At 40.2% G+C, this 11371-nt stretch overlaps 1 protein-coding gene across 5 annotated transcripts in view; it reads left to right on the top strand.

Moving 5' to 3' along the window:
• The first annotated feature begins 413 nt into the window (after positions 1 to 413).
• Positions 414 to 11371, top strand: part of UBXN2B (UBX domain protein 2B) — a 32182-nt gene continuing 21224 nt past the window's right edge. For 4 of the 5 annotated variants that reach the window (XM_075141808.1, XM_075141809.1, XM_075141806.1 and 1 more), the window contains exons 1-7: positions 414 to 571; positions 2644 to 2744; positions 5799 to 5870; positions 7429 to 7588; positions 8138 to 8215; positions 9569 to 9678; positions 10191 to 10328. In XM_075141808.1, the coding sequence (XP_074997909.1) occupies positions 449 to 571; positions 2644 to 2744; positions 5799 to 5870; positions 7429 to 7588; positions 8138 to 8215; positions 9569 to 9678; positions 10191 to 10328 (782 nt within the window). In that variant the 5' untranslated portion in view covers positions 414 to 448. The remainder of the gene's footprint in view (positions 572 to 2643; positions 2745 to 5798; positions 5871 to 7428; positions 7589 to 8137; positions 8216 to 9568; positions 9679 to 10190; positions 10329 to 11371) is intronic. The other variant, XM_075141807.1, reaches the window with a different exon arrangement.

Below are 11371 nucleotides of genomic sequence, written 5' to 3'. Positions count from 1 at the left end.
GAGCTGACACCACGGAGCGAGGACTGCCAGTCTCCACCAAGGCCCAGGCCTGTCAGTGGACAAAAGCCTTCCTCCATCTCCAGGTGCTGAGAGAAGGGCTGCAGGCAAACCCACCATTTGTGCCCGCTGGGAAGGACATGGCTGGGCCCCTGCTGCACAAGGTGACAAGCACACACAACATCCCTCCTGGGCACGGGAGGCTGAGGGCACACAGACAGACAGACAGACTGACACACACACGCGCATCCCCCGTGAGGCCTCCCTCGGTGGTAGCAGGCCCCCGCCGTCCCCATGGAAACGGCCCGGTGGGCGGGGCTACACCGGGCCGGCCCCTCTCGTTGCCACGGCAGCCGCCGCTGGCGGCGGAAGTGCCTCGCGGCGCTGGCCCCGCCCCGCCCCGCCCCACCCTGCCCCGCCCCTCGGCCGCCGCCACGACCGCCCTCGGAAGATGGCGGACGGCGGGGCAGGTCCCGCGCAGCAGGAAGGGGAAGTGTCCGCGGCGGCCGGCGGCGGCCGGAGGGATCGGCAGCCCCGGAGCGGCGGCCGCCCGCCCAGCGCCCGGGATTTGCAGGTGAGCGGGTGGGGACGGGCGTCCCGCTCCCTCTGCGGGGCGGGGCCGAGCCTCTCCTGAGGGGAGCGGTTGGTGCGCTGTTCCCCCGCCCCTCTCGTTGCCAGTCGGGGCTGCCCCGCCATAGCCAGGCAGGGCCGGGCCTCTGAGCAGAGGCTGCCGTCTTCTTTTCTTTTTTCCCCCCTTTTGAGGGGGGAAGGGCGCCTCTGAAAGAGGACTAGGCACTGTAGGAAGCGGTGGGTGGTCAGCGTGTGCGGTGGGCAGCTCTCCAGGGAACTGGAAGGGCTCTCCTGACACTTCAGTAGCTGGGTTTTAACTGTACTTGAAGTTATTTTGGCGCCATTGTATTTCCTGATTACTTGGTAGGAGTGTCCTTCCCCGCATGAAAACGTCAGTCTCCACAAATGTGGTGTAAGACCAAGGACAAGATCTTCTCCCAGGTTTACATGGGGAAAGTTTCGAGAGAGTGTGATCACAAACGTAACTCAGCATTGGTACTTAAATGGTTAATTGCAAACGCTTTCAGCAGTATTCCTTTTTTGTGTGTAACTGAAACTATACGAAGGTTCAAAATATTTTAGCAACAAGTTGATTGGAAAACAAGTGAAACTTTTAGTAACTCAAACTGGCCCTATTTTATTTAATTGTACATAATTAACAGAGAAGGATGGATATAGTTTTCTTTTTTTCTTGATTACTATTTGGGATTTTCATAGGTTCTTGCTGAGATTAACTTTGCTACAGTATGTAACAGTAATAAAGTCTGTGTCAATACTTCTGGTTCATAAAGTCTTTAGTTAGTCAACTGAAGCAGACAGGCATTTTGCGTAGATTATTATTGATGAAACATTAAAAACCAAAGAAGTACCCTTCTGGGTCAGAGTAGTTGACCGTTCATCCATCCATCCATCTAGCTCAGTATTTGATTTGTTGTGGCACCGTAAGAGGTGCCGTATAAGGAATGTACAGAAGCCTGACCATGCCCTTTTATGCTCCCTCAGCATCCCTCAGTCTTTGGATTAGGGATGGTACAGGGTAGATCTTTGCCTGTTCCTTTTAGTATCTGTTTATGGACTTGTTGTCTATGACTTACCCCATCAGCTTTACATATCTAAAAGATATTTGCTTGTATCTTCCGATAGAATGGAGGTCTTCAGTGGTTTTCTTGAGCTGTCTCATTACTCAGTTTAATTTTCTTGATGAGTATAATTCCTCAGTTTGTATTTTTCCCCTGCAGAAAATGCCTCACCATAATATGGGATTAATATCCTGTGTTCATAGCAGTGTGTTTTGAAGGACGGATGATGTTTCATTTTATTTTAATGTGTATTCCTTCTACAAACTGTAAAGAAATTGTAGCCTAGTACCTATTCTGGTGTGTATGATAAAATGTTAATGTCACTTGCGCAGTGTGAACAAAGTGGTTTGGGTACAAAATTAAGGATGATGTGACAAACGAAGTAGAGTATTATTCAGGACAAAAGTAAGATTGCTAAAAATGACTTGTTAGATGTGCCTCGCACAACTTCCTAAAAATGAACTTGCAAGTGATATGGCAGCATTTGGGGAACCTTTGTGAAAATTTTTTTTTTTAAAGTATTTGCAATGATGTCTTGAATTCAAACCAGCAAGGCTGAACTGGATCTTAGTTCTAGTACAAGCTTATTCGAGTTACTTTTTTTTCATTTCTATGTAAAATGTTTGTAAAAGTTATTATTTGCTTCCCGATCTTATCAGAGGGATACCTAGCAACTTTATTTCAATTTATTAACATTAATGAGATTATGCTTAATATATATATGTGTATATATTCTTGTGGTTCTGAATGTAGCTAGTGATGCAGTGTGAACCAAATGAAAGCAGAGTACAAGTTCCACGTCACGATGGCATTAAGCATCATGTGTTTTTTTCACAGCAGAAAGGAAGTTGAATTTAGAGAAGTAGTTGGGGTTTCTCATGTTGATGTTTCTAATTATCTGGTGATGCACACATTTTGCATTAGTTTTTGTCTTATTTCTGTTCCATATGTACTTCTAGAGTTACAAGACTTCTAAAAAGAGTTCTGTTTCCTACAGTTGGCCTTGGCAGAGTTATACGAAGATGAAGCTAAAAGGCAGTCATTGTGTCCTGACAAACCAGCAACTACAAAGATCAGTAACACGAAAATATCACAGAGGTAAGACATGCTTTGTACTTGTCATGGTTTAACCCCAACGGGCAACTAAGCCCCACACAGCCGCTCGCTCACTCCCCCCCGGTGGGATGGGGGAGAGAATCAGAAGAGTAAAAGTGAGAAAACTCGTGGGTTGAGATAAAGACAGTTTAATAGGCAAAGCAAAAGCCGTGCGCGCCAGCAAACCAAAACAAGGAATTCATTCACTCCTTCCCACCGGCAGGCAGGTGTTCAGCCATCTCCAGGAAAGCAAGGCTCCATCATGCATGACGGTTACTTGGGAAGGCAAACGCCATCACTCTGAATGTCCCCCCCCTTCCTTCTTCTTCCCCCAGCTTTATACGTGGAATATCCCTTTGGTCAGTTGGGGTCAGCTGTCCCAGCTGTGTCCCCTCCCAACTTTTTGTGCACCCCCAGCCTCCTCGCTGGTGGGGTGGGGTGAGGAGCAGAAAAGGCCTTGGCTCTGTGCAAGCACTGCTCAGCAGTAATGAAAACATCCCTGTGTTATCAACACTGTTTTCAGCAGAAATCCAAAACATATCCCCATACTAGCTGCTATGAAGAAAATTAACTCTATCCCAGCCAAAACCAACATGGTACTTCAGAAATGTGTTGAATAGGTACTGTATTAGCTCACAAAACTTTGTCATACTTACTTAATCTCCTCCTTGTACAAAAAGCAAACTAGAGCAGATCATAATCCAGCATTGTGAATCCCTGTAATAATGCATAGTCTGTGTCTTCTCAGAATGCTTTTTAAATTGTATTTATTTAGGAGCCTTTGTGCTATATGGTATTCCAAAACACTTTAACCCACTTCAGCTAAGATAAGATTAAGATGCTCCAAGGGAAATGCAGTGTTGCTCTTTGTTTACGCAGATAGAATTTGGAAGTTTGCTGTATCAGAAAAATACTGCAGTTCTTTTCTTCTTCAAAATTCAGCAAATTAGTAGTTTGTGTGAAACTTGGCAAGTAAGCTGCTTTGAGTGTTGTACTTAGGTCAGTACTATTTAAGTAACTAACCTGAAAAGACAAATATTCATTTGAAAAATTTTTATTCGGTTCATTAGTAGGCTCATATGGGGTGAGAGAAATAAGAAGGGCTTCTTAATGAATTTGTCTGGTTTTGGCAGGTGGAAGGAGAGACATGTATTTATGTATAAATCCAAGTTTTGCTGGCCTGCAGTGTTTGCGGTTCACATAGCATTTGAAGATTCAATGTAGTTTTAAATTTTTTATAAATAAATCTTGCCAGTTTTTAATTAATTTTTATTTAAATGGTTTTAAAGAAGTCTTTAAATCATTACTGTCATTGATGCCATAACAAGTCTTTCATTTGGCTTGTCTTCCAATTGCTGCTGCCAGTATGGATCTCTGTTTTAAAGGAGGTTAAGCAGCAGAAAAGTTCTTAGTCATCAGAGCCATGCTTCAAGTTCATCTGCAAATGCAGATCTTCAGGAAGAGGCAGTTTAGCACAATATGTGACACTTGAAAATAATATTTTTTTTGGTGAGGTTTTTGTTTGTTTTGGTAAAACCACCTAAGTTGACCAATCAACTACATAGAACACGGTTTATAAACAAATAAAGCAAACAGCTCCATTTACCAATACATATCATGAAGTTACCCACTCCAACCGAAGGAAAAGCTGCCATACAGTACCTCGAATACTTCAGTGTGATACCTGTTGGCAAACACTTGCTTTTTGTTGGCAATCATACTGGAATCTGTCTGAGAAAGACGAGATGGCTGCTATTTGCATGGTATCCAAAATGAGAATTTTTTTTAGTAGACTTCAGTTTGCTCTCAGATGAGCAGTGTATTAATTGCAAGGAAACATAGTACTGCTCTTGAAGTCATATGCTCGGCTTGCCTTCCACAACTGCAGGTATAGAAGAATGTCTCTGGGCCCTGCTGGAACAAATGCCATATTGTATGTGCTGTCATGTTGTGTAAACTCCTTTAAGAAACTTAAGACTGTTGGCACAAAAATACAAGCTCCACAAAACCTACAATGCAACAAAGGAAGAAAATAGAAGAGATTAAAGTGTTTCTAGTGCCCGAGACCTAAGTCCATAACAAGACTTTTTTTTTCTGAGAAAGTAATAAGAAGCAGATCCTTCACTGGGATATAGAATTACGTTTTTTTTATCAACACTGATGCTTAAAAAAGCAATGGCCTGCTCTGCTGCACTTTGATTTCAAAGGTAATCAGACAAATTGCATAAATCTGAACTAGTGATCTGCCATTACTCATGTAGTAGATTGTATAGATGTTCTTATCCTATGGTAGTTGGCTACCTCATATACATGTTGGATTAATGAATTTTATCATCAAGTACTACAGGATAAGAGCATATATCTGTACAGCTTTTCCTGGCATTTTGCAAGCTGACAGCCCTAGTTTGTCCTGTGGTAGCTTCTTGATCTGTCCCTATCATAAAACAGAATCTGATTCTGCTTTTTAATTGATTTTTGAAAGTCTTTGCGATGTTGCCATTTAACGTATTTTTAAAATTGTGTAAAATAGAAGTGAGAACTACTACTTTTTAGTTTCTAGGATCTTCATAGGCAGGGACTCCAGGACATCAAAGAAAGCCAATGTTGACTTCACTAGGCAACTTACCTCTTGACAAAAACAGCTAAAATGTGGAAAGAATTTGAAATGTAATTAATTCTGGTAAGCTGGATTCTGAAACAGCTGTTGAGCTTGCATATTACCTGTGTTATCTGTGGGACCACCAGTGGCGTAAAGCAGAATTCTGCATAACCTATGCTAGAATAGAATAGTTCAGCTGGAGCGGACTACAGCGATCATCTATCCAACTGTTATTGCAAAATGACTCTGCCATACATGTGCCCTTTCCTGCTTATTCACTGAGAAGCATTCATGGCTATGTACATGGGCAAAAAAAAGTATGTTGAGAACAAAAAAAACCCAACAACTTGATATCCTTTGTTTTTGAAAAATAAGCAGTTTCAGAAGTTAGATATGAAGTACTTAGTGAAGTGTATGTACCAGTCATCTTCAAACTTTTTCTTTTATTCTCTTGGCAGTCTTAAAATTGATTCTCTTAGAAGGTTGAGAAAACCAGAGAGAAGCATGAGCGATGACAAAGAAAACCAAAGGTATTTTTAAAACAAAAAAAATCATTTAACAGTTGTGAAAGTAATTGGGTTTTTTTGTGACATTTACACTTTGCTCCCGCCTGTTTTTCAAAATACATGTGAGCCAAGTCTGCCCTGCAAAGAGCTAGTAACTACAGAGACGCTATGTGACATTAGAGTAAGTGTTAGCTGTGCACTGCTGTAGTACAACTATATTTAGCAGAATCAGGCTGTAATGATCTAGGACTTGTAGACGCCTTAACATGTGACTGTATGGATGTAAAGGTTGTAACTTACACTTGGACTCAAAAGCTTTTTTGCCTTTTCTCAAATATCCTGAATTGTTCTGTGTATCCATTACTCGCATATTTGAGTACGTCCTTTCTTTCTTGAATACAAATTCTGATGAGAATTCTTGTTTCATCTCCTTACCACTATCATTCTTTTAAATCTAATAATTAAAGATTTTCCACATAAATGGCAATTGGGATAAAAATACAGATTTATGTACAAAGGAGAGATGATACTAAGGGATTGCCAGTTATGTGACATCATAAAAGCAGTATGATTGTACAGCACCTTCATATCCACTACTGTTTTTGGGTAATTGTAAAATATGGTGGAATCAACAGCATTTTGAAGTCATTGACCTGAGAGACAGTTTCACATAGATTAATTGATTTGCCTTGCCCCAAGTGGTTAAGTGAAAAAGTTAAGGAAAGTAGAAAGCACTTATTTTATTAGTTATTAATGCTTCTTGTAATCAAAGACAAAACACTCTCAGGTTTGCCAGGTTTTGTATTTATATACAAGTTTTTTTACAGAATCTATTCCATTGGTATTTAGAGATTTATAGCGCCTTCCTCAAGGTAATCCTCAAGTAATATCTTGATCTTCATAATCAAACAGATACCGTTTTGAACAGAATTATTTGTAGTTTAACCTTTGATCTTCAAGAGCTAGAAATGGGGCTGTGTTGAAGAAAAAGAACACAAATTAGCTTTCACAGCAGTTTCTGCAGATTTTAAAATGCCTTGAAAGGTTAATTGGATTTATTAAAAACTTTCAATTTCTGATACTGGCAGGAATGGAATTGTACTAGATCTTTAAATTAAAAGATCAAATTGTGGCACTGTTCAGGTTTTCCAACAACAGTCTTATGCTTGTTCTGCCAAGGCAGTGTTAGTTGTGAACCTGTATTCTGACCAGCCCAGGCACAGTCCCATGCACAGGACACCCCTGAGGAAATTGGTCTTTCTGGGAGCAGGCAGCGTCCACAGAAGATGAGGTGTATAAAGCCACGGCTGCATTAGGACTGCGTTCACTTAAACATATGGCCTTGGCCCCTAACCTCTGGGGTCTGTTCCAGAAGGCACCTTGGTAGTTTTGTTAGTGAAATGTGTTTGGAGTAGTGCTGCTTGGATTGCTGGGAAGGTCAGAACCAAGGGGAACATTCAGAATGGAAAGGTTTTGTGCCAAATTTGGCTCTTTGTTTGTTAATTTTTTTCTTTTGATAGGAAGAGGAAAATTATGCTTGTCATTTAAAGCATTGTTGCTTATGAACATTACTATTCTAAAGATTTTATTCAGGTGACTCGGAATATAGAGGATTACAGATTTCTGGGGCTTCTAATAATCCGAGTAAAATTGTTGCTGAACTCTTCAAGGAAGCAAAAGAACATGGGGCTGTCCCATTAGATGAAGCCTCAAGAGCATCTGGTGATTTCAATAAAGCTAAGGTAAAAGTTAAAAGATATTTTGTTCTCTATTTACATTAGTATCTCTGAAACTCATCTAACCACATGAGAGCAAATATGCCTTTTTGTGGTTTGCGAATAGCAGAGGATTTGATCAACACAGTTGTGTATTATCTGTGCTCAGATAGCTTGCTCTAGAAAATAAAGTGGGGAGGAACCACACAATTTCAGGGGAAATCATTAGAAATCAACCTGAACTGGAATTATTTGCTTTACTTTTAATTAAAATAGATTTAAAAAAACCCCACAACTGCGGTTGCATCCCAATGAAAATCTCTTATCTATTAAATTACTAATGTTTGAAAAAGTGTACAGATTAGAAACTGAAATGCATCACATAAAACCTGCTTAGCCTGATTATGGTTACTAGGTATAATTTTCCACTTAGAAAAGATACAAGTTAGAACAGTGTATTTGCTTTTTATCACAGAAGCAAGCTTGCTGATGCTTTTATTTGCACCTAGGTAAGAATTTTAATAAACTGTTTCAGATATTTATTTCAATAAGCTTTTCTATGTATTTTTTTTCCAGTCATTTTCTGGTGGTGGATATAGATTGGGTGACTCATCACAAAAGCACTCTGAATACATATATGGGGAAAATCAAGATGTAAGTAAAATTCTGAATAGCAGGAAACAGAATCTCCAACAGATGTCTGTTTAATCATGTTCACAGCTTGAAATGTCAGTATTACTGTAACTATGTCTCTGAGGAAAAAAATAATATCTAAATATTAGATATGTGTTAAGTAGAAATTGTTAAGGTGAAAGTGTCCACAGAGGATAGTTGTTCATTGGATACCCCTCAGCCCTCCATTTTGGAATTTTCTGACGTATATTACTTTGAAATTCTTAGCAAACATTCCTTTCAGTTACTTTCTTCCAGCTGTTGTTCTACATTCTCTTAGCTGTGCTAACATTTTGATCTTCTTAGGTTAGGAACTGTTTCTTCTTGTGGCTTGCAAAGTAGCCAGTCTCAAACTGGAGGGCATGGATGTATTCCAGGAATGGTGAAGCAGCAGGTTAGAGGCCTTTGGAAAATTGTCTGCCCTTTCTCCCCTCTCACTTAAAAGGCAGGAATTGAGGGAGAGGAGGGGGAAAAAACCAAAGTTCTCTACACTTTGCCATTCATGTGAATGGCTAGAGCGAATGTTAAGCTATCTAGAAACATAAACAAGAAATGTCAAGCCAAAAGATGTGGTTCAGACTGTCAGGTTGCACAAGGAGTTGCTGCCTTCTACTCTCTTAAGTAATCCTTCTACCCTCAACGTCATGTCCGGGTGTACTGAGCCAGGAGCCTGTTGCAGTGGAGTTACCGTAACGGGGCAGGGATAGTTCTGTAAGGAAAGGTCAGTTTTACTGGCTACGGAAGCCTAGATGTGCTTGGACTGCAAAGCATTAGTTGCAGGGAAGAGAGGTGCAGGCTCTGAAGGTGAAAGGCACGCAGCAAAATAAGAAGGGAGTGATGGAGGCTGGTTTCCAGGATTCTTGGCATTTGAACTAAATGGAGCTCAGCATGTAATAATTTGAGGAAAGAATAGTTTTCGCTATAGCTGATGTATCAGCAGTAATCTGTAATTTTATGGATTTATTTCTTAATTTATCAACAAGAAATGTTTACTGCTTTTAAAAGTAGTTGGAACAGTGTGGAGATCACTACACAGTCACTGTATATCATCTGTTGTGTCATGGTTAGCAAATTAAGAGATTCTTTTTCCCCAAGTGTAAAAGTGGTCTTGAAGTAGATAGTAGTCTATAACTATTATTTGCTTTTTTAAAGGATTCTAAGAATGATGGATACAGTGGAGTGTTCTGTTCCTCTTTTGTCTTTTGCATTTTGTTTGTGGTCTGCTACAAAATCCATTAAGTATAGATCAAAAATTCTATAACTAATCTGTATGAAACTGAAATACCTTATTTGTCTAGCTTCACTTTTTTTTATTTCACCATTATTGCTTCATAGGTTCAAATTTTGCTGAAACTATGGAGGAATGGCTTCAGTTTAGATGATGGCGAGTTGAGATCCTATTCAGACCCAACAAATGCTCAGTTTCTTGAGTCTGTTAAAAGAGGGTAAGTTAAAATGGCAACTTTATTGAGGTATGTCTTTCAAGTGAAGTGAAGAAAAATGCTTTCTCCACATGTTTATAATTATTAAAAGCTTCAGGCTTCTTCTCTGCCTGCACCCATAAAATATGTTCTGTATTTGTCATCAGATGCATGGGGCATTTAAAAATTTGGAACACTTTGGTTCCTTCTGGTGGTTTAACTCTGAATGCTACTTGCTACAGACAGCTGTTAGTTTCACATGTTTTGTTAGCGCATTTTAGGTTTTGGCTGTCAGTACGTTCTAGGTTTTGACTGTCAGATCACTGATTTTTTTCTTCCTTTTAGTTTTTCATTTTATCTATTATTTTGGGATGAAATCAATTCATAAAACAAAACTTGCCCAACTTATCATTTAAGAGAGTCTGACCTTTAAAGTAAACATATTAATAGTGTCTACTCATACTATGTAAGGTTTTCGTGTAATTTTATATTGCAATTCAGAACATAATTGGGAAACTTTTATTTTTGTAATTAAGGGAAATTCCTGTGGAACTACAGCGACTTGTTCATGGTGGCCAGGTTAATTTGGATATGGAAGACCACCAAGAACAGGAATATGTGAAGCCTAGACTGCGATTCAAAGCTTTCAGTGGAGAAGGGCAAAAACTTGGAAGGTAAAAACCACCAGGTTTTCTGTTGTGTGTTCATATACTATTTCAAAAGTGGATTTAATCAATTAGGAGACTGCTGGAGAAGCTAATCAGATGATAAAAGCAATATGAAATTATTCTGTGCCACAAGTCTCAGCCCTGATTTCACAGAGTCATCAGGACTCGCACCTCAAATATTGTGTTCAGTTTTGGGCCCCTCACTACAAGAAGGACATGGAGGTGCTGGAGCGTGTCCAAAGAAGGGCAATGAAGCTGGTGAAGGGCCTGGAGCACAAGTCTTATGAGGAGCGGCTGAGGGAACTGGGGTTGTTTAGCCTGGAGAAAAGGAGGCTCAGGGGGGACCTTATCGCTCTCTACAACTACCTGAAAGGAGGTTGTAGCGAGGTGGGTGTTGGTGTCTTCTCCCAAGTAACAAGCGATAGGACGAGAGGAAATGGCCTCAAGTTGCGCCAGGGGAGGTTTAGATTGGTTATTAGCAAAAAATTTCTTCACTTAAAGGGTTGTCAAGCATTGGAACAGGCTGCCCAGGGAAGTGGTTGAGTCACCATCCCTGGAGGTATTTAAAAGGGACATGGTTTAGTGGTGGACTTGGCAGTGCTAGGTTAATGGTTGGACTCGATGATCTTAAAGGTCTTTTCCAACCTAAGCGATTCTATGATTCTATGAAGTTTACATATAATCTTAAAAAAAGTTAAGTCTTAGTCTTATGTCCTTAGTCCTATGAGCTAGCAAATCTAGTTCATAGATTTGCTAGATACTTTGCGCTTTGTTGTGACTATGAGATTTCTCTGCCTGTTCTTGCATATAATTTTGCCTGTAATTTTTTTTAACTTCATCTGTGTTTAAAACAGGAGCAAAGGAAGCTGAAAGGTAGAACTGTATAAACTTCATGAGAAAAATCTCTGTCTGGATAGAGGAAACAGACCCAAATAATTGTTCCCTATTTAGTGAGGAACAGGCAGAACTTAGTCATAATGTGATACTGGCCAGTAAGGACATACTCTGCTCTGGCTTAGCTGCAGTACATGTTGTCTTTTAATGCTGGG

Source organism: Calonectris borealis, chromosome 2 (assembly GCF_964195595.1).
Source record: "Calonectris borealis chromosome 2, bCalBor7.hap1.2, whole genome shotgun sequence".
NCBI lineage: Eukaryota > Metazoa > Chordata > Aves > Procellariiformes > Procellariidae > Calonectris > Calonectris borealis.
This window is presented reverse-complemented; position numbering and strand designations above follow the sequence as displayed.